Source organism: Bos grunniens, chromosome 3 (genome assembly GCF_055505025.1).
Source record: "Bos grunniens cultivar Pamir isolate PY7600 chromosome 3, Bosgru_T2T1.0, whole genome shotgun sequence".
NCBI lineage: Eukaryota > Metazoa > Chordata > Mammalia > Artiodactyla > Bovidae > Bos > Bos grunniens.
Window position 1 is genome coordinate 107,576,436 of NC_141167.1, and position 27,664 is coordinate 107,604,099.

Genomic DNA, 27,664 nt, shown 5'->3' on the forward strand with positions numbered 1-27,664 from the left:
GGCCATTAGCTGTGTGTAGTTGCCCGGGACTAGGAGCTTAAGTGAAGAGGGAAGCCTTATTCGGTAGAAATCAACTATGGGCATGGGCTTCTGCCGGGGCTAGCCCTAGAGTACGGAGAAGGCGGGCTTTTTGGTTCCCCTCCCCGCCGAGTTGGGGGGGCACACTAGGCCTCCGGACATCCCCGGTCTCAAGTAGGCCTCGTCTGCCGGCAAGGGCGCCCCAAAGGCGGGCGGCGCCATGTCGCTGGTTGCTTACGCCAGCAGCGATGAAAGTGAGCCGGATGAGGCTGAGCCGGAGCCGGAGGAGGAGGAGGAGGCGGCGGCCCCTACACCTGGGCCCACTTTAGGGGGCTTGTTCGCTTCTCTTCCCGCACCCAAGGGTCCGGCCTTGCTGCCTCCGCCCCCCCAGATGCTGGCCCCAGCCTTTCCCCCGCCGCTGTTGCTGCCCCCACCCACCGGCGACCCCCGGCTCCAGCCTCCTCCCCCCTTGCCCTTCGGCCTGGGAGGTTTCCCCCCACCTCCAGGCGTGAGCCCGGCTGAAGCGGCGGGAGTTGGGGAGGGGCTCGGATTGGGGCTGCCCTCGCCCCGAGGCCCTGGCCTCAGTCTGCCCCCCCCTATCGGCGGTGCCGGGCCCCCCCTGGGGCTTCCGAAGCCAAAGAAGAGGACAGAGCCGGTGAAGATTGCGGCGCCAGAGTTGCATAAAGGGGATGTGAGTATCCGGAGAGGGCACCCCCACTGTCCATTGGGTTTGGGCATGGGCTCAGCTGTGGGAGGGACTTGTGGAGGCTCGGAGACTCTCTCCTGTAAATGCATCCGTTGATTCCGGACCACTGGATCCCTGGTACTGTGCGATTAGTCCAGCTGAAGTTTGTCGGCTTGGGGAGTTAGGGTACTTGTCCTTGCGTGTTTCTCCAAACTGGACCCGCCCGCGGAAAGGCCTTATACCATCCCCTGACACTGACAGGGCCAGGCCCAGGAATCCTTGATTGCATTCCCTCTGTTGCATCTTCATCGAAGGTTCCCCCCGCCCCCCGCCCCAAACCCCCGATGTACTCACAACAGCATAAAATATGGCATTAGAAGAGGTAACAGGAGACAATTCCTGAGCCCTTGGCCAACATTCAGAACTAATCTTTTGCTTTGCCTCTGAACTTAAAAGCATCAGGGTCTGAGCAGAAAGGATAGGGATCCTGGATTCTATTTTTGAGCGAAGTTAGGGAAGAAATTCAGTATTTATTGAGTACAGATTATTTGCCAGGCATTGACCCTTTCCTTGAATTGCCACAGAACTGTGAGAGATAACATTCTAATTTTTACAGATGAGAAACAGGTGTCCAATGTGTAAGATCTTACCTGGTGAAGGACAGAGTGAAGATGCAGAGTTTAGCTGAACTGCAGGCCTATGCTTCAGTTTCACCATTTACATATAGAAGAGGCAACCAAGCTTGTGTCGTTTTCTGAATGTTGGATCAGAAAAATTGAAGACCTTTTTTGGAGTGAGCACTTGGGAGATAGAAGAGACATCCTCAGATCAGATCAGATCAGATCAGTCACTCAGTCGTGTCCGACTCTTTTCGACCTCATGAATCACAGCCCGCCAGGCCTCCCTGTCCATTACCAACTCCCGGAGTTCACTCAGACTCACGTCCATCGAGTCAGTGATGCCATCCAGCCATCTCATCCTCTGCCTTCCCCTTCTCCTCCTGCCCCCAATCCCTCCCAGCATCAGAGTCTTTTCCAATGAGTCAACTCTTCACATGAGGTGGCCAAAGTACTGGAGTTTCAGCTTGAGCATCATTCCTTCCAAAGAAATCCTAGGGCTGATCTCCTCACAGTCCAAGGGACTCTCAAGAGTCTTCTCCAGCACCACAGTTCAAAAGCATCAATTCTTCGGCGCTCAGTCTTCTTCACAGTCCAACTCTCACATCCATACATGACCACAGGAAAAACCATAGCCTTGATTAGATGGACCTTTGTTGGCAAAGTAATGTCTCTGCTTTTGAATATGCTATCTAGGTCGGTCATAACTTTCCTTCCAAGGAGTAAGCGTCTTTTAATTTCATGGCTGCAGTCACCATCTGTAGTGATTTCGGAGCCCAGAAAAATAAAGTCTGACACTGTTTCGCCTGTTTCCCCATCTATTTCCCATGAAGTGGTGGGACCGGATGCCATGATCTTCATTTTCTGAATGTTGAGCTTTAAGCCAACTTTTTCACTCTCCACTTTCACTTTCATCAAGAGGCTTTTGAGTTCCTCTTCACTTTCTGCCATAAGGGTGGTGTCATCTGCATATCTGAGGTTATTGATATTTCTCCCAGTAATCTTGATTCCAGTTTGTGTTTCTTCCAGCCCAGCGTTTCTCATGATGTACTCTGCATAGAAGTTAAATAAGCAGGATGACAGTATACAGCCTTGATGTACTCCTTTTCCTATTTGGAACCAGTCTGTTGTTCCATGTCCAGTTCTAACTGTTGCTTCCTGACCTGCATACAAATTTCTCAAGAGGCAGATCAGGTGGTCTGGTATTCCCATCTCTTTCAGAATTTTCCACAGTTGATTGTGATCCACACAGTCAAAGGCTTTGGCATAGTCAATAAAGCAGAAATAGATGTTTTTTTGGAACTCTCTTGCTTTTTCTGTGATCCAGCGGATGTTGGCAATTTGATCTCTGGTTCCTCTGCCTTTTCTAAAACCAGCTTGAACATCCTAGGGGCAGGTAATACTTTAGAGTTATCTGGAGTTCTTCCCATTCTTTCACTTCTAAAAGGTCAGTTGGTCCATGCCTTGCTCACCTCTGGTAACCCTCAGAGGGAAGCTTATTTTCGCCCTTGCTTTTTTTCAGACTTCCAAATCGGCCTGGAGGCTATTTCTGTTCTCTTCCCCACAGATGTCTGAATGTTCTCTCCCTCACCTCTTTCAAATCTGGGTTTAAAAGACAAGTTCCCAGTGAGGACTTGCTAGCCGACCTATTTCAGTTGTAACTTGTCACCCACTCCGCCCCACCCCACTTCTTTTATTTTTCTCCATAGCACCACCATCTAAGATAGTTTATCACCATCTAGTTCAGTTCAGTTGCTCAGTCGTGTCCAACTCTTTGCAACCCCATGGTCTGCAGCATGCCAGGCTTCCCTGTCCATCACCAAATCCCAGAGCTTACTCAAATTCATGTCCATAGAGTTGGTGATGCCATCCAATCATCTCATCGTCTGTCATCGCCTTCTCCCACCTTCAATCTTTCCCAGCATCAGAGTTTTTTCAGATGAGTCAGTTCTTTGCATCAGGTGGCCAAAGTATTGGAGCTTCCACTTCATCATCAGTCCTTCCAATGCATATTCAGGACTGATCTCATTTAGGATTGACTGGTTGGATCTCCTTGCAGTCCACAGGATTGTCAAGAGTCTTCTTCAATGCCGCAGTTCAAAAGCATCAATTCTTCGGCGCTCAGCTTTCTTTATAGTCCAACTCTCACATCCATACATGAGTACTGGGAAAACCATAGCTTTGACTAGACAAACTTTTGTTGCCAAAGTAATGTCTCTGCTTTTTAATATGCTGTCTAGGTTGGTCATATGGAGAAGGCAATGGCACCCCACTCCAGTACTCTTGCCTGGAAAATCCCATGGACGGAGAAGCCTGGTAGGCTGTGGTCCATGGGGTTGATAAGAGTCGGACACGACTGAGTGACTTCACTTTCACTTTTCACTTTCATGCATTGGAGAAGGAAATGGCAACCCACTCCAGTGTTCTTGCCTGGAGAATCCCAGGGACAGGGGAGGCTGGTGGGCTACCGTCTATGGGGTCGCACAGAGTCGGACCCGACTGAAGCAACTTAGCAGCAGCAGCAGCAGCAGCAGATTGGTCATAACTTTTCTTCCAAGGAGCAAGTGTCTTTTAATTTCATGGCTGCAGTTACCATCTGCAGGGATTTTGGAGCCCACGAAAATAAAGTCTCTCACTGTTTCCACTGTTTGCCCATCTATTTCCCATGAAGTGATGGGACCAGATGCCATGATCTTAGTTTTCTCACTGTTGAGCTTTAAGTCAACTTTCTCACTCTGCTCTCACTTTCATCAAGAGGCTTTTTAGTTCCTCTTCACTTTCTGCCATAATGGTGGTGTCATCTGCATATTTGAGGTTATTGATATTTCTCCTGGCAATCTTTTTTTTTTTTTTTCTTTCTTGGTTCTACTTGACCCAGTCTGCACAGTGGTACCGGAGACTAAGCTCAAGTAGGACCAAGAAAGGGCGCATGGATTCTCCCAGCAATCTTGATTCCAGCTTGTGCTTCCTCCAGCCCAGCGTTTCTCATGATGTACTCTGCATATAAGTTAAATAAGCAGGATGACAATACACAGCCTTGACGTACTCCTTTTCCTATTTGGAACCAGTCTGTTGTTCCATGTCCAGTTCTAACTGTTGCTTCCTGACCTGCATACAGGTTTCTCAAGAGGCAGGTCAGGTGGTCTGGTATTTCCGTCTCTTTCAGAATTTTCCACAGTTTGTTGTGATCCACACAGTCGAAGGCTTTGGCATAGTCAATAAAGCAGAAGTAGATGTTTTTCTGGAACTCTCTTGCTTTTTCGATGATCCAGGGGATGTTGGCAATTTGGTCTCTGGTTCCTCTGCCTTTTCTAAATCCAGCTTGCATGTCTGGAATTCACAGTTCACATACTATTGAAGCCTGGCTTGGAGGATTTTGAGCATTACCTTGCTGTGTATGAGATGACATACTGACCATCTCACATGCTGTTTATTTTATTAGCCTCTCTCTTTTGCTAGTATACAAGCTCCATGAAGACAGGGCTTATTGTTTATTTTTTTCACTGCTGAATTCCTAGTGGTTAAAGCAATGCCTGGCACATACTGAGTACTATCTAAATATTTTGGGTGAATGAATTCAAATGAATATGGATTCTTTATGGAAGGTATTTCCAGAATCTCTCTTACTACCTTGTTCCAAACTTTTTCCAAATCATTTCCCCCTTCTTTTTTACCCAAGTCTGTTATTTCTAAGTCTAGGGTTCCAAAAAGCCTTCTTTTGCTCCATTGGAACTTAAGTTTGCTCTTGATTTAACCTGGAACAAAGGAAAGTTCCTAAGACAGAGGAAAATAGGTTCATTTTGGGGGGCATTCTGTTTTCACAGTTTTCTTCCCAAATTTCCTTTCAGCCTAATTGCTATATATGGGGGAAGATGGCACTTTGAGCCAGCTTGCTTCCCTCCACAGTGACAGTTGAAAGACTCATTTTTAGGTCCTCAGAGGTAGCATCAGGAAAAGTTGCTGGTAGAGACTGTAGAATCTTCCATTTAGGCCGGCTGAAGTGGTGGAAAATTCTGAGGACTTTTAACTATCCCTCCTTTGTAAGTATAATTTGCTAAATTCCTGAGATAAATTGTGAGATGGATAATTAGAATAAAACCAAATCCTAGGCCTTAACTGGTTCAGTTTCCCATTTTTGTTCTGTACAAGTTAGTGTTTTGTTTTCTGAACATGTAATTCCTGGGAAAGGTAGCCTAAGAAAGTTCTAAGGTGAATAGGTAAGGGCGACCTTAGCCTTTGAAATATCTGTGGGTCTAAGGTCCTGTGGCTCTAAGCTCTGTGTCCTGTGCTTATTGGGCTTTCAGTAAACATCTGAGTGAATGAATTCAGTTCAGTTCAGTTCAGTTCAGTCGCTCAGTCATGTCTGACTCTTTGCGACCCCATGAATCGCAGCATGCCAGGCCTCCCTGCCCATCACCAACTCCCGGAGTTCACTCAGACTCACGTCCATCGAGTCAGTGATGCCATCCAGCCATCTCATCCTCTGCCTTCCCCTTCTCCTCCTGCCCCCAATCCCTCCCAGCATCAGAGTCTTTTCCAATGAGTCAGCTCTTCGCATGAGGTGGCCAAAGTACTGGAGTTTCAGCTTGAGCATCATTCCTTCCAAAGAAATCCCAGGGCTGATCTCCTTCAGAATGGACTGGTTGGATCTCCTCACAGTCCAAGGGACTCTCAAGAGTCTTCTCCAACACCACAGTTCAAAAGCATCAATTCTTCGGCGCTCAGCTTTCTTCACAGTCCAACTCTCACATCCATACATGACCACTGGAAAAACCCTAGCCTTGACTAGATGGACCTTTGTTGGCAAAGTAATGTCTCTGCTTTTCAAGTGAATGAATTAGGTTTCCTTAAATAATTTTCCTTTAGAATTTGGTGCTGAAGTAGGATCAATTAACTCTGAACTCTCGTTCATTCCTTCATTCACTGTTGAGCTGATTCTCTGTGCCAGGAGCTGAGTACAGTAGTGAGCATGATAGACCCTATTGTAAAAGGACCTGATGGTCTATGTCGGGGGAGACAGGCAAGGTCAAATCAGGAGGACCATGATAGAGCTGGTGCCACGGGACCTCTCCTTTGGGGCACTAATCAACTTTAGAGGTTGGGGAGGCTTTCAGGAGATGATGTCTACACTTTAGAGATATGACAAGTGAGCAGAAGGTAGCCAGAGAAAGGGGTGATGAAGAGGAGGACATCAGGCAGAGGGAACGGAATGTACAAAAGCCCAGAGATGAGAGAATGCAAACACTTTGCGGGGAGCTTTAGCAAGGCACCATGGCTGCAGTGCGTGGTGGGCAGGGGTAGTGATGAGAGCAGAGGCTAGAGAGAAAGAGATTGAGGCCAGATGATAATGGGCCTTGGATACGATGCCAAGGCCCTTGTACATAATTCTAGGGTAGTGAAAAGCCCTTAAGTCTGAGCAAGAACCCTCTGATCACAGGGTGCCAAAAGATCTGGAGGGAGCAAGACTGGTAGAGACAGTGTGAGACGAGGGAGTGGTGGGGATGGAGAGGATTGGAGGTTCCAGGTCTTTTTTGGAGGGAGAAGTGGTAAGACCAGGGAATTGATTGGATGTCGTGGGTGAAGGCAGAGAAGGCAATGGCACCCCACTCCAGTACTCTTGCCTGGAAAATCCCATGGATGGAGGAGCCTGGTAGGCTGTGGTCCATGGGGTCGCTAAGAGTCAGACACGACTGAGCGACTTCACTTTCACTTTTCACTTTCATGCATTGGAATAGGAAATGACAACCCACTCCAGTGTTCTTGCCTGGAGAATCCCAGGGACGGGGGAGCCTGGTGGGCTGCCGTCTATGGGGTCGCACAGAGTCGGACACAACTGAAGCGACTTAGCAGTAGCAGCGTGGGTGAAGGAGAGGGGTCAAGGCTGACCTTTTGGCTCAGGCAGCTGGGAGGGTAGTGGTGCTATTTATTTGGGGAATACAAAGGTAGAGCAGGTTGGGGATTAGTTAGATTTAATTGGTTACAAGTATCAGAAACTGCTCCAAGCTAGCATAAGTAGAAATACATCATAAATATACTGAGGTACCCTGGAAAGGGCCTGGAATCAGGAGTTGGAGATCTGTCAGGGACCCACACAGCTTCTGTTTGCACCTTTAATTCATTCTTCTTTGTCTGCAGACCAGTTTCCTCCACTTCTTAACTTTTGTTGCGGACGAAAGATGGCCACCTATACCTCCTTGGTTTTTCATTCCTTCCTTTTAGTGATTGGCCCAGACTGAACTATAGTTTTAGTTCTGGTCTGGTTTTCTGGGAGAGAGACTATGATTGGTTTGATTTGAGTCGGCTCATCGATCAGCCACAGTCAGGGAACACAGGAAATTCTCTCTCCATGTACGTTTCAATATCAAATTCAGTCAGCTTTTGACTTAATGTGAGTCAAAAATTAGGAGTGATCCATAAAATGGGGAATCATCATTCCTTTTCCCTTCTTACTGTTCTTTTTCTGAACAGTTGTTAAGAAAATCAGCCCGCTGATTTTGTGGGCTTAGGAGATGCAGACTTCTAAAATTAGGATACCAAAAAAGCAAAATTAGAGGAATACGTTTGCTCTAAGGGTTTTCTGTCATGTAATGTGCCTTCCAACACAAATAGAAATTTCCGAGTTACTTGGATTAGTGTTAGGCGTCCTTTCAAATTGCTTACCCAGGTAGTGAAGGATTTGAAGCTGTGAAATTGAAATTTCACTGATTTTGGTCACTTCTGTTAAGAGTTGACTGCGGTGAATTTAACTAGGATTTAGCCCTAGATAGAAAGGGAAAGACGAATGCACCAACATCTGTGGGTCACCTGTGCAGTGTCTGACACTGTGCTGGGCACATCAGTGACTCTCTAAGTTAAGCCTTACCCCTGGTTTACAGGTGAGGATATAGGAATTTAGAGAACAGAGCTAAAATCACATAGTTTGAGAGGAGCAGAAGTCGTATTTGCTCCTAGGTATGTTGTGTTTCTTTCTATCATCAGTTCAGTTCAGTCACTCAGTCGTGTCCGACTCTTTGCGACCCCATGAATTGCAGCACGCCAGGCCTCCCTGTCCATCACCAACTCCCGGAGTTCACTCAGACTCATGTCCATCGAGTCGGTGATGCCATCCAGCCATCTCATCCTCTGTCGTCCTCTTCTCCTCCTGCCCCCAATCCCTCCTCCCAGCATCAGGGTCTTTTCCAATGGGTCAACTCTTTGCATGAGGTGGCCAAAGTATTGGAGTTTCAACCTCAGCATCAGTCCTTCCAATGAACACCCAGGACTGATCTCCTTTAGGATGGACTGGTTGGATCTCCTTGCAGTCCAAGGGACTCTCAAGAGTCTTCTCCAACACCACAGTTCAAAAGCATTAATTCTTCGGCACTCAGCCTTCTTCACAGTCCAACTCTCACATCCATACGTGACCACTGGAAAAACCCTAGCCTTGACTAGATGGACCTTTGTTGGCAAAGTAATGTCTTTGCTTTTTAATGTGCTGTCTAGGTTGGTCACAACTTTCCTTCCAAGGAGTAAGCGTCTTTTAATTTCATGGCTGCAATCACCATCTGCAGTGATTTTGGAGCCCCCAAAAATAAAATCAGCCACTGTTTCCACTGTTTCCCCATCTATTTCCCATGAAGGGATGGGACCAGATGCCATGATCTTAGTTTTCTGAATGTTGAGCTTTAAGCCAACTTTTTCACTCTCCTCTTTCACTTTCAACAAGAGGTTTTTTAGTTCCTCTTCACTTTCTGCCATAAGGGTGGTGTCATCTGCGTATCTGAGGTTATTGATATTTCTCCCGGCAATCTTGATTCCAGCTTGTGCTTCTTCCAGCCCAGCGTTTCTCATGATGTACTCTGCATATAAGTTAAATAAGCAGGGTGACAATATACAGCCTTGATGTACTCCTTTTCCTATTTGGAACCAGTCTGTTGTTCCATGTCCAGTTCTAACTGTTGCTTCCTGACCTGCATATAGGTTTCTCAAGAGGCAAATCAGGTGGTCTGGTATTCCCATCTCTTTCGGAATTTTCCACAGTTCATTTGTGATCTACATGGTCAAAGGCTTTGGCATAGTCAGTAAAACAGAAATAGATGTTTTTCTGGAACTCTTCTTGCTTTTTCCATGATCCAGCGGATGTTGGCAATTTGGTCTCTGGTTTCTCTGCCTCTTCTAAAACCAGCTTGAACATCTGGAAGTTTATGGTTCACGTACTGCTGAAGCCTGGCTTGGAGAATTTTGAGCATTACTTTACTAGCGTGTGAGATGAGTGCAATTGTGTGGTAGTTTGAGCATTCTTTGGCATTGCCTTTCTTTGGGATTGGAATGAAAACTGACCTTTTCCAGTCCTGTGGCCACTGCTGAGTTTTCCACATTTTCTATCATAGTTCCTACCAAAAGATAGAAGAGTCTTGAGCAACCAGAACTAGGAAAATGGTACTATGAGGAGTGCAAAAGTGGAAGCGAAAATGATGCCCTAACTGAACGGGCAGGTGTAAGAACATATTTGAGACCAAAGGGGAAAACCGTTGATCAATGTAGCTAATTGGGATAATAGCAGAGAGGAGTGTGTAAGTGATTAGAGTTTGGAGCCTGGGGGTTGGTGGTGGGGCGGTGGTCTGTGCTTGGGCTCAGATTTCCTTCTTGGCCTCTGGCCCTGGCAACTAGTGATTGCTTTTTGGAAAGGGAGTCTGTCAGAACCAGAGCCTGGGAGATAAGAGGGAGCTGCCATGGGGAGTGAGCAGATCCCGCTGGGCCTGGCCTAATGGGAAATGTCTGTTTCCGTTCTTGCTCAGCAGTCTCGGGCGGTGTGTGTCTTGTCACTCTTGGCAGCTGGAACAGAGAGGACAGTGGTGGCCACTGAGGCGCAGGCTCTTAGGAGGCCAAAAAGAAATGCAGCACTTCCTTCTTAAGAGACACGGCCAGTTTGTGTCTCGAAAACCTGGGAATGCCTTTTCTAGCCCAGCCTACTTCTTCCAGCCCTGGGGGCTCCTGTATCTCTAGCATCATCATCCTCTCTGGGTCAGATGACACAGACCCACTTAGATCGCCTTTCGCTGGTCTTCAGCACTCTAGGAGTTGACCTTTTAATATAGTCCTGTGGAGGACAGTTTGGTGGGTTCTCAAAAAGTTAATTAGAATGATCCAGCAGTTTCACTCCTAGGTGAAAATAATTGAAAACAGGACTCAAACAAATACTTGTATGCTACTTTCACTTTTCATTTTCATGCATTGGAGAAGGAAATGGCAACCCACTCCAGTGTTCTTGCCTGGACAATCCCAGGGATGGGGGAGCCTGGTGGGCTGCCGGCTATGGGGTCGCACAGAGTCGGATACGACTAGAGCGACTTAGCAGCAGCAGCAGTGTTCATAGCAGCCCTGTTCACAGTAGCCAAAAGGTGGCAATAACCCACATTTTCAGCAACAGATGAGTGGATACACAAAGAGTGGTATGTACATACAGTGGAATATTACTCAACCTTAAAAAGGAATGCAGTCTGATACATGTTACAATATGGATGGACTTTGCAGACATGCTCAGTAAGATAAGCTCGACACAAAAGGACACATTATATGATTCCATTTGTATGAGGTACCTAGAGTAGGCAAATGAAGAGATTGAAAGTAGTATAGAGGTTACTGGGGAATGGGGAATTATTGTTAATAGGTACAGAGTTACTGTTTGGGATGAGGAGAAGTTCTGGAGACAGATAGTGGTGATGGTTATACAATATTATGAATGTGCTTAATGCTACTGAATTGTATGTTTATAAATGGTTAAAATGATACATTTTATGTTATATATGCTTTACCATGATAAAGGGGAAAAAAACCCAAGTGTGGTCATGTACCTTTCACCATCAAGGAAGTTCTCGTTGTGTCTAAATTAAATACTGTGCTTAGGCTGATCCTGTTGCCTCCAGTTGGTTCCTGATAGAAGCTGAATTAATTTTCCTTTTAAATTCTCTAAGAGAGCCCCTGACCCCATGACTGGTAGATATATGGCACATCTTGGATTACTCATCTCCTCCTTTATAGTACTCTGAACTGAAATTTATTTTTGTGTGTGAGGTATTTGGATAATTCCTTGCTGAGCTTTCTTTGGTTTCCTGTTTTCATCCAAGCCCACACATGCCCGTAAGTCCTTTGAGTGGCCTCTCAGCCTCTTTCCCATAATGAACCAGTGAGTTCCATGTTTCCAGCCTCTTTGGTTGGCTAAAGTTAACTCAGAGGGCGAGTGGTTCTCATTCTGCTTCCCTGCTCTCCCAAGGGCCCTGGACTTCCTCTGTGGCCCAGGTGTGGTACTGAATGTCTCAGAGCCCTGTTAGTCAGCTTTAAGAGGTAAAGATTTATTTCTGCCCCTCTCTCAAAGATGAATAGTCTTAAGAAGGGCTTAGGGGTTCAGCACATTTTTTGAGGGTCTTAGTGTTCTGTTTTAGGGAGTCCTATTTGTGCCCATCATGAGATGATTTATAATGGGGCTCAGTAGATTAGTACAGGATGTTCAAAGAGAGAAGGATGATTGTGAGTAACCGTAGCAGTCCTCTAAATCCGGAATTAATAAGGTGTTCTTAAAATCTTTGTACAGTTTTTCGTGTGTGTGCTTTTAAGCTTTAAACTTAGGTTGACAGTATAATGGAAACAGTCTGTGACATTTAAGGAAAAATTGAATTTTCTTCCCCCAGCTGATCTGGCCTTCAATTCTATTAGCCATAGGACAGTTTGCCTACAATTTCAGAGTAGCCACTTTTTGTTTGTCACAGATCTGAAAAATAAAAATATGCTTGTATGGTTTTATGAATGTAATCGTCTTAAACTTGATAACATTTTCTTTTCAGATTGTTTCCATTGGACATATTGCCTAAGATGTTAAAGTTTAAACATGCCTTGGGGACTTCATGACAGCCTTGTGTACCCCACAGTAAGGTGGTTCTGTGTGGTCTGCTGAAAAGGAGAAAGTCTTCATAGTCAAAAAACAAGGGAAGGAGGAGTGAGGGGAAAAAAAAGAAAAGGGAAATGGTCAGTAAACCCTGAGGCAGTGGAGTTTGGAACAGAGAGAAAAGGTCAAAAATGCTTGGGTGTTTGGGGCTTAAGGCTTTTCTTGGATTGTGTTTGACCTCGTGGCAGACCAGAGAGAATAATAATTCTTGAATTCTGTTAAAAAATTTTAGTTAGTATACATTTTTTGCATTTTCACGGATCAGTTCAGTTCAGTCGCTTAGTCGTGTCTGACTCTGCAACTCCATGGACTGCAGCACGCCAGGTTTCCCTATCTATCACCAACTCCTGGAGCTTGCTCAAACTCATGTCCATCAAGTCAGTGATGCCATCCAACCATCTCATCCTCTGTCATCCCCTTCTCCTGCCTTCAATCTTTCCCAGCATCAGGGTCTTTTCTAAGGAGTCATTTCTTTGCATCAGGTGGCCAAAGTATTGGAGCTTTAGCTTCAGCATCAGTTCTTCCAATGAATATTCTGGACTGATTTCCTTTAGGATGAACTGGTTGGATCTCCTTGCAGTCAAAGGAACTCTTTCAAGAGTCTTTTCCAACACCATAGTTCAAAAGCATCAATTCTTCGGCACTCAGCTTTCTTTATGGTCCAGCTCTCACATCCATACATGACTACTAGAAAAACCATAGCTTTGACTAGGCAGACCTTTATCAGCAAAGTAATGTCTCTGCTTTCTAAAATGCTGTCTAGGTTGGTCATAGCTTTTCTTCCAAGGAGCAAGCGTCTTTTCAATTTCATGGCTGCAGTCACCATCTGCAGGGATTTTGGAGCCCAAGAAAATAAAGTCTCTCACTGTTTCCATTGTTTCCCCATCTGTTTGCCTTGAAGTGATGGGACTGGATGCCACGATCTTAGGTTTTTGAATTGAGTTTTAAGCCAACTTTTTCAGTCTCCACTTTAGTTCCGCTTCGCTTTCTGCCATAAGGGTGGTGTCATGTGCATATCTGAGGTTATTGATATTTCTTCCTGCAGTCTTGATTCTAGCTTGAGCTTCACCCAGCCCAGGATTTTGCATGATGTACTCTGCATATAAGTTAAACAAGCAGGGTGACAATATACAATCTTGTACTCATTTTCCAACCTCATTTTCCGTTGTTCCATGTCCAGTTCTAATTTGCTTCTTGACCTACATACAGATTTCTCAAGAGGCAGGTAAGGTGGTCTGGTATTCCCATCTCTTTAAGAAGTTTCCACAGTTTGTTGTGACCCACACAGTCAAAGGCTTTGGTGTAGTCAGTAAAGCAGAAGTAGATGTTTTTCTGGAACTCTCTTGCTTTTTTGATGATCCAGTGGATGTTGGCAGTTTGATCTCTGGTTCCTCTACCTTTTCTAAATCCAGCTTGAACATCTGGAAGTTCTCGATTCACGTACTGTTGAAGCCTCACTTGGTTTGAGTATTACTTTGCTAGCGTGTGAGATGAGTGCAGTTGTGCAGTAGTTTGAACATTCTTTGGCATTGCCTTTCTTTGAGATTGGAATGAAAACTGACCTTTTCCAGTCCTGTGGCCACTGCTGAGTTTTCCAAATTTGCTGGCATATTGAGTACACTTTAACAGCATCATCTTTTAGGATTTGAAATAGCTCAACTGGAATTCCATCACCTCCACTAGCTTTGTTCCTAGTGATCCTTCCTAAGGCCCACTTGACTGCGCATTCCAGGATGCGCAGTCTGGTTCTAGGTGAGTGATCACACCATGATAGTTATCTGAGTCATGAAGATCTTTTTTATATAGTTCTTCTGTGTATTCTTGCCACCTCTTCTTAATATCTTCTGTTTCCGTTAGGTCCATACCATTTCTGTCCTTTATTGTGCCCATTTTTGCATGAAATGTTCCCTTGGTATCTGTAATTTTCTTGAAGAGATCTCTAGTCATTCCCGTTCTATTGCTTTCCTCTATTTCTTTGCATTGATCACCAAGAAAGCTTTATCTCTCTCCTTGCTATTCTTTGGAACTCTGCATTCAAATGGGTATATCTTTCCTTTTCTCTTTTGTCTTTTGCTTGTTTCCTTTTCTCAGCTATTTGTAAGGCCTCTTCAGACAACCATTTTGCCTTTTTGTATTTCTTTTTCTTGGGAATGGTCTTGATCACTGCCTCCTATACAATGTCATGAACCTCCATCCATAGTTCTTCTGGCACTCTGTCTATCAGATCTAATCCCTTGAGTCTATTTGTCACTTCCTCTGTATAATCATAAGGGATTTGATTTAGGTCATACCTGAATGGTCCAGTGGTTTTCCTTACTTTTTTCAATTTAAGTCTGAATTTGGCAATAAGGAGTTCATGATCTGAGCCACAGTCAGCTCCCCGTCTTGTTTTTGCTGTCTGTATAGAGCTTCTCCATCTTTGGCTGCAAAGAATATAATCAATCTGATTTCGGTGTTGACCATCTGGTGACGTCCATGTGTAGAGTCTTCTCTTGTGTTGTCGGAAGAGGGTGTTTGCTATGACCAGAATGTTCTCTTGGCAAAACTTTGTTAGCCTTTGGCCTGCTTCATTTTGTACTCCAAGGCCAAATTTGCCTGTTACTCCAGCTGTCTCTTGACTTCCTACTTTTGCATTCCAGTGCCCCATAATGAAAAGGACTTCTTTTTTGGGTGTTAGTTCTAGTAAGGCAAGTATATATGCACATGAAAAATGCAGGATTTACAGAGCAAGCACAGATGAATCATTGTTAGCCTGATGCCACCCCAGACAATAAATAACACAGGGACACAGTGAGGAGAGCAAGGTGAGCTGCTTTAGGAAGACTTCAGAGTTTCAGGTCAGGAGGAGCAGAGTGCAGACTGACAGGAGAGTGAGAGGTGGCAGTCATCCAGGAACCTGCAGGAGGAGTGACAAGGTGGGGGACTTCCGTGGAAGAAGTACACATGGAGGCTTGGCTGGTTCTTTGAGGAGATTTTGGAGTCACAGTTGATGCCCTTATCCTTAACTGCTTTTATTACAATTATTTGGGTACTTGTCTTTCTTCTTACTGGACTCAAGTTTTTTGAGGGCTGGTACTTTTTCCATGTCTTGGTATATAAGAAACTCTTTGAAGCACAGTGGAGAAAGTAGTCCAGGCTGTGCCTCTGGAAATCAGTGGGCCAGGACTCCGCCTGCTGCAAGTCCTGTCCTGCTGCCTGAGTGGATGAATAGCATCGTAGTATATGTATAGCCCAGCCACAGGACACCAGTTGGAGCCGTGTCTATAGTGCCTGGCACAGTGTCTTGCATACAGTAGGTTCTGAGTAATGATGACCAAAAGGTCCTTGTAGCAGATGAATCCTGTGGGGAACTTGTGACATATGAGGTTCTGTTGAAAAAAATAGGCAGAGAATTTTACTTGTTTAAAATCTTGGGGATGGAAAGGATCTTAGATTTCTGCCTAATCACCTTTATTTACAGGTGCCCCAAACCAGGGTCTTAACAACAAATGCAAAACTTTTAAAGTTCTCAGTTTGGATATTAATTTTTTAAAATAAAATGTTACAGCTCGTTTTTCATATGCCTTGCATCTTTCTGATAGTTGAAGATGGCTGAGGAGCTGATGTTGAACTAAAAGTTTGGCCATTTTTCAGTGTGAGAGCTTGTTTTAGAAACAATCCTGATGAATCAAGAGGGATAACACAGAGGGACCTCCCTTCTTGCCCCAAATTCTCACAGTCATCATTTACTTGCCTTCTTCCTGGACGTGAACGACTCTGTCTGGCATACTTAAACAATAGATCATACTTGGAGAGGAATGGATTTCTCCAATGGCTTTGACCTTTAATGTCTCATAGAAGAGTAGTTAACACACCACTTAATCCCATAGGAGTGCCCCGGCCCTGTGGTTATGTAGTCTATATAAGTGGTTTTAGAAGTGAAGCTGAGATTGGGTGAGATTGTGGGCCAAATGCCATTTATCTTCTAGTGGACAGATTTATAGGAAGAAGAATGGGTATAGCTTTTTCTTTCCACCAAAGACTGAATGAGAGGAAGTAGTCTTAATTTAAAGGACAAAATTGATGCAAAAGGCTCTGGAGCAGGTCTGGGGGTTTGAGAATGAGTGACCAGGGGAGGTCAATGCCTGCCTCATTCTCTGAAGCTGTTTGGCTGGTCCTGGGAGATACATCCCTCACACAGAGGAAGGGCCCAGACAAGATGATAGCCACTGTTGTCCAGGCCTTTATTTCTGCTTCATTTAAGGTGAGTGCTTTCCCTATTGTCCTTAAACAGCGAGGCCTTACTTTGTTTCTTTTTCTCTTAGTCAGATTCTGAGGAAGATGAACCCACAAAGAAGAAAACTGTCCTTCAGGTAAGCTTTGTGACAGAAGCCATTTCTTCCCATATTGCTTCCTGGAAGATGGGAAGTTTCCAAATCAAGCTTGAGCAAATGCAGATATTGATACCGAGGACTGCCTATTTGAGTGTAGTTTTGTTTTCCAGGTAACATCAGACCTTGTGCTTTTCTCCCCTCCCCTCACTGTTCACTGACTTTAGTGTGCTGGCGTCGCCTCTCCTAGAGGACAGGCGTGGTAGGGAGATGAATTGGAACTCAGTTTGATTTATTACATTTCAGGTAAAAGGATTATTTAGGAACAGTAGAATAAATGGATTGGTCAAAATGGTGTTATGGGACATCTGAACTTTAAAATTATCCATCTTCTCCCAGTCTTATTTTTAACCTGGAAAAGAAACTTAAATAGTACCAAGTGCTATACCAGTGTTTAACTGATTTTATCCTCTTAATAGTACCTAAATCAGAGTGTTACTGTCATTCCTGTATTGTATATGAGGAGAATGAGACCTTGAGGAACTTGCCCAGGGTCAGACAACTCATGGGGACAGAGCTGAGGTCAGGCTGAGGCGGTCTGACTGTTGAGTCCATGCTCTTGCCTGCAGCCTTCAGCCGCTGCTTTGTCATAAAGACCAGAAGTCCTTAACCAGACAGTGCTGGGAGATGCTCACACTGCCATTTCCTGTTTCCCCTGTCCCAGGGCCTCTATTCTGCCTCCCAGGAATTTCTTCCTATTCAGCTCCACACTCAGTGATTTACACGCCCTCTGACCTCATGTCAATTGTATGTCTCAGGAAGAGCAAAAGCGGCTCTTGCTTTGTAAGGTCGTTGTCTCCTAATTCAGTACATGATCCTGAGGTTGCCCCTTCCCTGAGTCTGTTAAGGCGTCATATCCCATGTTGGGAGGTCCTGGAAGGACAAATTCACATGGAAGTTAGATAACTGATGAGAGTGATGCCGTGTCCATGTCTGTAGTGGGATACGGAGGAAGAATCATGAAAGACACTCACTTGCTGAGACTGAATGAAGCCAGTTGTCGCCTGTTGTCAGAATGGCTTCCTGGAGGAAGTGAACTGGCAACTAAAGAGGTGGAGGACTCTGGCTCAGAACGCACTCTAGGAGTAAAGAGCAGCCTTCCAGACGGTAGGAAGAGATGCATGCATAGAGAACCTCTGAGCTGATGAGGCAGAGTGTGGACCAAGCACTGCAGAGGGATGTAGCCATGATCCCAGATGTGGCTAAGAAGTCACACGCTTCGAAGGGAGCCTGAAGGATGTATGTGCTCCATCTTCCATCTCAGTCTGGTTTTTATGAGCCTGAGCCTTTGGCGTCTGCCAAGATAGAATGACCTAAGTCTGTGAACACAGACAGCAGGGAGAAGAGCCCATTTTCTGGGTGAACAGTTCTGCCTGGACTGCTTGATTCAGAAGCCCTAGTTTACTCACTCTGGGCATTTCTTGGCCGAGAGTGCTGAAGTACATGGTTACTCCAGGACAGTGACACAGTGTCCATAAGTGACACCAACTCCATCTCCTTTTTCAAACCAGTGCCTCCCTCAGCCCTACAGGTAGGCCAGCTGGCCTTGTTTTACATAAAGCAGAATCCGAAAGATTCTTAGGAGTAACAGCAACTCTGGATGGACTGAGCCAGTTAGCTTACAAATTGATAAGTTAAATGCTTGACTCTGGCATAAACAAGCTGGATATACCACATCTCTAGGGCTTTCCTTGGGCAGGGAGGGAACTTTGGGCGGGATGTATGAATGTCTTTTTAGGACAGAGCCTTGCTATTGACTTTGAGTGGCAATCCAAAGGAAGCAGGGAGTTGCCATGCTTAAGAGGAACCTTCAAGATATTGAGAGATGTTCATTGATAAGCTGGAGAGAGCCCTGGGCTTTTGGAGAAGAAAGACAATGTATTTACTAAACGTATCATATTAGCAAAAAAAAAAAAAAAAATCAGGAAAGGTTTTGTGATAGAGGAGCTGGGAGAAGTGGACAGTAGAAGGGCCTGAGGTAGGAGGAGTCCAGTCCACTTTGGATGACCTTAGTGGGCAAAGGTCAGGCAGAACAGGGCTGGTAAGATTTTAGGCTGGAGCATGTAACTGTAATGCTTGTTCTTAATGTCAGTAGCATGTATCATAACACCTCACTTGCCACCTTTCTTCCCTCCTTACCCAAACTTGGGTCACCAGGGATCCAGTGAGGGGGCTGGCTTGTCCGCCTTGCTTCCCCAACCTAAAAACCTGACTGTGAAAGAGACTAACAGGTTGCTCCTGCCCCATGCCTTCTCCCGGAAACCCTCGGATGGCTCCTCTGACACTAAGCCCTCCAGGCAAGCTTCTAAGACCAAGTCCTCTTCTCTTGCCCCCGTTGTGGGCACCACAACCACCACTCCGTCGCCCTCAGCTATCAAGGCTGCCGCCAAGAGTGCTGCCCTGCAGGTGACAAAGCAGATCACGCAGGAGGAGGACGACAGTGATGAGGAAGTAGCCCCTGAGAACTTTTTCTCCCTCCCTGAGAAGGCCGAGCCGCCTGGAGTTGAGCCATACCCTTACCCCGTTCCCACTGTCCCCGAAGAGCTGCCTCCAGGCACAGAACCAGAGCCGGCCTTCCAGGACGATGCAGCCAATGCCCCCTTGGAATTCAAGATGGCAGCAGGCTCAAGTGGGGCCCCTTGGATGCCTAAGCCTGGGGATGACTACAGCTACAATCAGTTTTCCACATATGGCGATGCCAATGCCGCTGGTGCTTACTATCAGGTGGGTAGGCGGCATGGAGGGCAGGCCAGGGAATATTGGAGTTTGGCAGTCCGGGAGAGTTTTGAGCCTGTGATCGGCCTCTCTGGCATCACTTTGGCTGAATTAATGAGTCTTCTGGTGTCTTGGTTTTCCTTATCGGGTCTCAAAACATTATGCCTTTATGCTGAACCATACTGATCTAAAATTGCCGAAGTCTCGAAGCCTGACAGGTTGAACCACACAATTAATCCCTTTATTCTGAACACAAAATGTCATTGTAGGAGCTGATGAGAGGTATAGGGAGAAAGTGGAAGAAGAGCAGTCTCTAATCCTAGAGATCCCGGGTAACTTCTGCACATGTGGGTGAGGAGGATGTGAGAGCTTTGGCATAGACGACTCCATAGCAGTGAGTCCAAGGAGAGTTCTGGAGGTGGGGAGTGCTGAGAACATAGCAAGTGGGGAGGGAGAGGAGGGAGTCTGGAGAGTTGAATGCAAAGGGAATAGGAGAATGGTGAGAGGCCTTGACTGAGACATGAGAAGTCAAAGGACTAACGTCAGTCTCTGGAGAGAAGACACTGGGGGACCATAGTTTAGGCAGAGACAGGAAGTGGGGTTTAGATTTTGAATCTCAAGCTGTGTGAGTTGGAGCAAATTACTTATCTGCCCCTCTGAATCTCAGATTTCTCAGCTCTAAGATGGGGAGAATGATAGAACTTCAGGGTTGCTACAAGGGTTATATTGGTAACATAGCAAATGCTCAGTAAATGGTTATGAGAAATTTTATTCAAATGTTATGTGGAAGAGCTGTTTAAATTGTTCTCCAGGGCTTCAGAGGGTGAGAATATAATGAGGCCAGGTTGTGAGTAGTTTAAGACAGACTTCCAGTGGTCAGAGCTTGCTTAGATGGAGAGGGCTCGAAGGAGTCTGGGGACTCACAGCCATGGTGGTTGTTGATCAGAGGCAGCTGTGGCTGGGCAGCCTTAGGAAGTTTTCCTGCTAGTGTGTGATGGTTTCAAGACTTCAGTGATTCTCTGAGTGGTCATTGTTACTCTTATCTACAATCTAGGCCTGCGTAGGGACCCATGGTAGGTGGACTTTGAGGGCTCTCTGTTCTGATCAAAGACTTTGAAAACTATTTGCCATTAAGCCTTGCTGTGTCCTGTAGACTGACCAGGGACAGTGTGTCTCCCCTCAGTGTTGTTGGAAGGAGGAAGATGAATGTTTTGACCTCATTAGCAAAGAAAGAGAAAAATGTAAGAAACCACTAGTTTATATCCAGCCAATGAATAACAGTTGGGATTTTGTATGCAGTTACAGATACCATGAAGGCAGTCAGTGCAAATTAAAGCACTCTAATTACTCTAGGGGGCCCTTCAATTTAAATGTATGTTTTTTGTCAATACTTTAAATGAAAATTAATGCTTTAATTATTCTGTTTTTTAATGTATTATTTTGATTTAATATTAAACCTTATTTTTCATATATAAAATGAATGTTCTTAGAGGAGCATTTCTTGGAGTTTTGGGCAAAAGTGGAAGAATTAGGAAAAAGTGCAGGCAGGGAGGAAATAGTTTCTCAGCCCTGCAGTTGCCTGAGTTGGCCACAGTAGGGGCCTTGCCCTTGCCTTCACCCCTGTTCCTCTACGGTCCACAGCAACATCTGGCCAGCTCACCTCTAAAGGGGCGTCATCAATTCCTGAACTGAAAATCTGGTAATGCAAACCTGGTTTGTTCCCAGTTTTGTCAATTCCATACCACCCTTATGGTGGTTTATTTTTATCAGAGATCTGCAACCTCCCTGCCTGCTAGGGGAGGGAGTCCCCCATGCCCAGGGCTGCTAGATCCAACGAGGAGCAGGAAGCATGCCTCATGCCTTCTCCTCTCTGCTCACACTGGAGCGTCCTGGGGTCTTCTGAGCAGGAGGAGCCCGGCTGAGGCACGGTAGAGGTCAGCAGAAGGAGTCATGCTGGGGAAGCAGCTAAGGGAGCAGGCTGTGAATTGAAGCAGGAGAGAATGTCTTTATTTCTTGTATCTCTTCCCTAGAAAAAAAATCCATCTGTCTGGATGGTGTAGATCAGAAAAAACTCTGGTTCTTGAGTTGTAGGGTAGGTCCTTAGGATCTGTGCTTTGGCTGGTCCGCTTGAGGGGTCTGTGGTGTGGGTATCACCACTGCCTCTTGGATGAGGTTTTCTCAGTTCTCTGCACTGTGCCCTCAGCTGGTGTGTTTTCTCTCCTCCTTGACTACAGGATTATTACAGTGGTGGCTACTATCCCGCACAGGACCCGGCTCTGGTCCCCCCCCAGGAAATTGCCCCAGATGCGTCCTTCATTGATGACGAAGCAGTAAGTTAATAAAGCCAAAGTGACCATCTTTGACCCCTAGACACCAGGTTTCAAGTCTGAAGCTAAAGGAAATTCTTTTTTTAAAAAAAAGCAAAAAAGCTGTATTCATTTGGGATTCGGTTTGAACATATAATTGAGAAACTTCAGGTAATAATGGCATATGTAAGGGAGGTTAACTTTTTTCTTTATAAAAGAAGGCTAGAGGTAGGCAGGCCAAGGCTGGTATGGCAGCTTCAAAAAGTTGTCAAGATCCAGCCCCCTTCGATAAAATAAGAATGTAGCTAAGGCCACTGCCATCATTATTGCACACCAGGCAGCAGAGTGGAAACAGAAAGTCACCTCCCCCTTTAGGAGACTTCCTGAAAGTTCCTGAGAATACTTTTCCTTCTATCTTACTGACTAGAACCTGTCATATGGCCATATTTAGTTGCAAGAGAACGCAGTAGTCTTTTCATTGGGTGGTACTATGCCCAGCCAAAATGTTGGGTTCAATCATACTGACAGAGACGGGGAGAGTGAATTTTGGGGAGGGAACAGCAGCCACAGTAAATAACCTTGTGTTTCACATCACTGTATTATTCCCTATTGCTGAGCCTCTCCCCAACTCGGCACAAGGGAAGATAAAAACCTCGTGTTCTGCGACCGTCCAGGCATGTTCAGGAGATAAAGTATTCCATCTGTAGGGAGGCTGCAGCCTACCAGGAGTGGGTTGGAGAAATAGGGGATGCAAGGTCTTATAAAAATAACATTCTCCTCACCTTTTCACAGAAACTTTGCAAACTTCTGCCTGTGGTTCGTCCTGTGTTCGTCCACTTTCCTGTGTATGTCCTCCTTGACAAGTTCAGTAGTTAGGCCCTTTTTGTTCTAAGCCTAGGAGGCAGCAGGGAACTTATCCAGTGGCAAAAGTCAGCTCCTTATGGGTAGAGAGAGGCCTTGCTGATGGCTCAGACCACAACCTAGGCTTCACTGCAGATTTCCAAGTGTTCTTGAATTTAATTCCTCTTCCCCTACACTCCTCAGCACATCTTCTGGTGACTTAACAGTGTGATACTTTTTCTTTCTTTCGGAGGAAGGGGAAAGAGTAGCAGTCTCCTGGAAATTTTGCCAGGCTCTTTTTTGAGGCTTCCTCTCTCTCCATCTCGAATTACCTTCTCCTCTAATGTCTAATCTGGTGTGTGGTCTGCTGATTTGGTGATACTGAACCAATAAGAAAGAACAGACATGTTAAAAGAACTGATTTTTAGAAGAGAGATCCTAGGATTGTTTTTGTACCTTTAATTCTTAATTTGAAAATAGTGTGCAGTTCTTTTAGGCATATACAATTTATACACAATTTGAGTAAAATTCATACCAGTGAATCTCTGCACTCACGTTTGGGAATACATTTTGGCCTTCTTTTTCCTGAGGCCAGGAGAGCTTGTGAGAAGTAGCCTTTCACCTGTCAGCTTGGGAGGTGGCATGGTGAAAGGACATACTGCACAGAGAGAATTAAGGGTGCAGTGGAATTGGGGAGCCCCAAAATCATTCCCTGAACTCTGGGTCCTTGGTGACATCTGCTGATCCCCTACCCAGACCCTCGACTCCTGAATTTCTCCCCCCTTTTCCAGTTTAAGCGGCTGCAGGGCAAAAGGAACCGAGGGAGGGAGGAGATCAACTTTGTGGAGATCAAAGGTGACGACCAGCTCAGTGGGGCCCAGCAGTGGATGACCAAGTCATTGACAGAAGAGAAAACCATGAAGTCATTCAGCAAAGTAAGTGGGAAAGAAAGGTCTGCTGGGTGGCCCCCTTGGGAGTCCCCAAAGCAGAATCTGACCCCTCACCTCATTGTTACTGTCCCTACACCTTTAGCAAACACGTGTTCCCCTTGGTACTGGAGTGTACACCAAGCCTCCCAGACACAGCTTCTACTTCCCAGAATTTTGCAGCACTTCGCTCTCTATCTAGATGGTAGTCTGGTTGCTGAGACTGGACGGCTGGAGCCATTTCCTGTCCTGCAGTTGGGAAGGTCTCAGTATGTGTGGCTCCTTCCTGCTGTCCTACCCCCTCTCCAGCCTGTTAAGTTGGGATCTGGTGCAGCACGTCATTGAGGTGTGGGCACAACAGAGCCTCCGAAGTCCTGGGGTCCTGGGTTCTGAGTGTGCATCCCTTTCTCTCCCCTTTCTTTCTCTTATTTATTGAACCCAGCTGTGGTCTTTGCAGATGCTTTATTTCTCACAGTTCCCACACCACACTCCTACCTTCTCTGTGCTAGTTTTCTTCAGTCAGTATGATGAACATCTCTTCACCTACTAGCTGAGTACAGCAAATGTGGACATTGATGAGCCTGCCACAGCGGGGAAGATGTGGGGGAGCCTGGATTCTAGCCCAGCACCAGCAAGGCCAAGGTCGGGCATTTTATGCCCTTCTCCCCCCATTTTCTTTGCTTTGTTTTTTGGCCACAGATGGCCATCTGAGCCCCAGCCATTTGTTTTAACTGAGTGCTGGCGGTCGTACAGGACAGAGCAAAGGATTGTGGTTAGATCAGCATAGATCCATCACTGTTTACCGGAAAAGCCACTTAGGAGAGCATGCTCCACTAACTGGGTGGAGAGGCATCCTCACATAGTAACAGCTGCTGTTGGTGCTCACTGTGGACCAGGAATGGAGCTGGACGATTTATGTTTGTCATCTTTAACCGTCATATTAAATGACATTAAACAGCATCAGGGAATTGGAGTCTGCTGTTTTCCCAGGTTTAAGTCTTTTATTATTTTCCCCACTATCTCATTGTGTTGAGCTAGATTTTAAAAAAAGAAGAGAAGGATGCAGTTCCTGTCCTTGACAGGTTTAGAGTGTAGTTGAGAAAAAGAGTTTTAAGGACACTTGAGTATAAATGATTATGGTGCAAATTGATTACATAAGTGCCGAGGAGGCTCCAGAGAGGAGTTTTGGGAGTTGGGTGGGGCTGATTGGGAAGCTTCTAGTCTGAGACTAGCACTGGCAGAGGACAGGAAAACCGCAGAGTGAAAGCCCAGACCAATACAGACTTTGACAGTAAATCATTTGCATCACAGTTGGGGTAGGGGTTCAGCGCAGTTACGGGTGAAGGCTGAGAATTGGAGAGGTGTGGTGATTGTGAAAACCTAATTCCAGGGAAGCTGCTTGTTGGTACTTACTAGAATGAGGGAGTAGGGTTTCAGCCCAAGGTGATGGATGGGAGAGAGCTTAGTAAGCAGCAGGCAGGAGATAGGCTAGACATCTGGCCTGACTGGGGAGAAGTGGACAGAGATGAAGGGGCCCTTAAGGGCAGAGGAGGTGGCGGGAGGTAAGAAGGGAGGGAGGTCTCCTGGACCTTTAAACTGCTTTAGATGGACTGCAGGCAGTAAAGCTGGTGTCAGCTGTCCACTGTGGGCAGAGCCCCATTCTTGGTGCTGAGGGTGGTGGGTTACCAAAGATACAGAAGACAGCCCTGACCGCAAAGTATTTCCAGTCTAATGAGGATATTGGCAGACTCTTGTAGGCAAGTATTCTGAGCTTGAGATTTTTGCATAATAACTTTAGTAAAAATAACTACCTTGTAAGTATACAGACTTAAAAACTGCTCCAAGCTGACTTCTCCCCCCTGGGATTTGGGCTGTGTAGTTTTTTTCTTAATACCCGTCCTTGTTGCATTGGGGCAAGTGAGAAACTTCCACTTTTCTTTCAATGTGTTAATGATTGTTCTCTTCCCTTACAGAAGAAAGGTGAGCAGCCAACAGGCCAGCAGCGGCGGAAACACCAGATTACGTACCTGATTCATCAGGTGAGAGGCCTGAGGGCCCTGGCCTGCTAGGCAGGATCCCTGTAAACCTGGGGATTTGAAGGCTGAGATCTTGGCTAGAAGCCTGTCAGACAACCTGCTTCCAGCGGGCACCCTCCGCAGTTCTCCACATGGTCACTAGGTGGGGATGTGTCCTTCAGAATTATCCTACTCTGCCTCAGGCTCACTTCATGTAAGACTCAAGTACAGGTGCTTGGAATAAACTGTAAATGAACATTCAGGTATTTAAAACATAAGAGAGGGGGTGAAATGTTTCTTATAAGGTTCTTTTAAATACAAGTTCATCTGATAATTTAAAAAACGAAAGAAAAATTGGTTCAGCGACTTTTAGCAGAACATACACCTCATGAGGAGGTAAGGTTGGTTTTGTGTTCTTCATTTCTGTGGCAGGAAACATCAGTGCAAGTAATTCAGATTTACAGATAATCTAAAAATATCTTTTGGAATTGGAATATTTCTTGGTATTTATTTGATAGGACCTGGCAGCTTTCAAATATTTATTGTGTCATTAAATATTTTTTTGAGATCTAGTGTACTAAATGCTGTCAAAAGTACAGAAGGAGTGAGACTCTTTCCTGGTCATTTTCAGATAGTGTATATGCTGGTTGGCGATTTCAGTGCCAGAACTTGCATTCATTGTTCTTACCATATTTTCACCTTCTTTTTCATTGACTCCTTTGTACCCTTACCCTATCTTGTTATTTGTAGGGAAAGAATTTAAGGGTAGTGTCTTTAAATTTTTTGTTTTTATTTTTAAATTATTTTTTGCTTGCTGTTCCCCTGTAGGGTCTTTTTTTAAATCTGAACTCTCAGCACCCTCCTCCACCCAGGGGAGTAGGTGGGGGTGGGGTTGAGGAGCCCCTCTTCTAGGGTGGCGTTTGTACATTCCCAGAATGCAGTCTAGAGCTAGGAGCTGCCACAGTCAGGAGGGGAAAGCATCAATTCTTGTACCTTCCAGTCAGTTTTTCAGCTTCAATTTGTGCTCTAAAGTGGTGTGAATTTCTCGGGTGCCATATATACTGTATTCAACACAACAGCGACACAGCGGCTCCAGACTAAGTTACTGTTGGTAGGTGTCCTATTTGGACCTGTCCAGGTCTTCAACGCTGTCTTCCCCCACGTGGCTTGTTAGGTATCCAAGGCAGCGGATTGTGTTCCTTTCAGACGCCAAATTCAAGTTCTCATTTGTCCATTTCCCATTTGAGCATTTCCGTTTTAAATCTAGCTGAGGAAGGACCAGCATTCTTTTTTTAATATTTATTTATGTATTTGACTACAACAGGCCTTCGTTGCGCATGCAGGGTTTAGTTGTGGCATGCAGCTTCTTGGTTGCAGCATGTGGTGTCTAGTTCCTTGACCAGGGATTGAACTCTGGCCTCCTGCATTGAGAGCATGGAGTCTTAGCCACTGGGCCACCAGGGAAGTCCCAGGACCAGCATTCTTGAAATTCTGCTTGAACCCTATTCCTTTGCTTTCTGAGGGTCCTCCCCTTCTGCTTGAATAAGAAAATTAAATCCTTCAAGGGATTTACTTTTTCCTCATAATTGTTTTGATGGCAGAAAGACTTTAAACTGGGAAGCACACAGAGGCAAGAGAAGCTCGTTTCTTAGAGCCTTGGTGTGACTCTCCCCTTCCCCCTCTCCCTTGCATAGGCTAAGGAGCGGGAGCTGGAGCTGAAGAACACCTGGTCGGAGAACAAGCTCAGCCGCCGGCAGACCCAAGCCAAATACGGATTCTAGGGCTCTGGACCTGACTGCCTCTGGATCTCCTGCAGCCCAGCTGGCTCGGCCCCCAGCTTCATCTCTGGGACCCCAGCTGATCTGAGCCCAGGATCTCTTTCCTTGAGGACCCAGCCCTCGCCTCTGCGAGAATGAACATATTTGATAGATTTTTCTTAACAAAAGTTAGAAAATTCAGCTCCTTTCTGTCTTGGAGCTAGCAAAGACTCAAGTGATGCCTCAGAAGAGGCTCTGAGTTCTTGGATGGGAGTTTTGCTCCCTGTTGGGTGTGATGATATCCCCCCCTCCCTCCATCTTTTTTTTTTTTTTAAAACCAGGGATGTCTGTTGAAATAAAATATTCAGTCCAACAGACACTGTGTGCCCTGAACCTTTTCCTACTTTTAAGTGAGGTCTCTCTCTCTCTCTCTTTTTTTTTTTTTTTTTGTTTGGACGCTTCTTTTTTGTTGTCCTGTCCTTATATCTTAGTTT

General features: G+C 45.6%; 1 protein-coding gene across 1 annotated transcript; it reads left to right on the forward strand.

Annotated features, from left to right (window-relative positions):
• Positions 1 to 27,547, forward strand: PRCC (proline rich mitotic checkpoint control factor). The gene is made up of 7 exons (XM_086393400.1): positions 1 to 709; positions 16,546 to 16,593; positions 18,769 to 19,335; positions 21,561 to 21,656; positions 23,264 to 23,407; positions 25,372 to 25,437; positions 27,108 to 27,547. The coding sequence occupies exons 1-7, from the start codon at positions 239 to 241 to the stop codon at positions 27,192 to 27,194; spliced, it is 1,479 nt and encodes a 492-aa protein (XP_086249526.1). The 5' UTR covers positions 1 to 238; the 3' UTR covers positions 27,195 to 27,547.
• The last annotated feature ends 117 nt before the right edge of the window (positions 27,548 to 27,664 follow it).

Excerpts from the sequence above, each read along its gene's own strand:
- PRCC (XM_086393400.1), top strand. The coding sequence starts at position 239 with ATGTCGCTGGTTGCTTACGCCAGCAGCGATGAAAGTGAGCCGGATGAG. Across the intron at positions 19,336-21,560 it reads CCGCTGGTGCTTACTATCAG|GATTATTACAGTGGTGGCTA; the intron begins GTGGGTAGGCGG and ends CCTTGACTACAG. Across the intron at positions 21,657-23,263 it reads CCTTCATTGATGACGAAGCA|TTTAAGCGGCTGCAGGGCAA; the intron begins GTAAGTTAATAA and ends CCCCTTTTCCAG.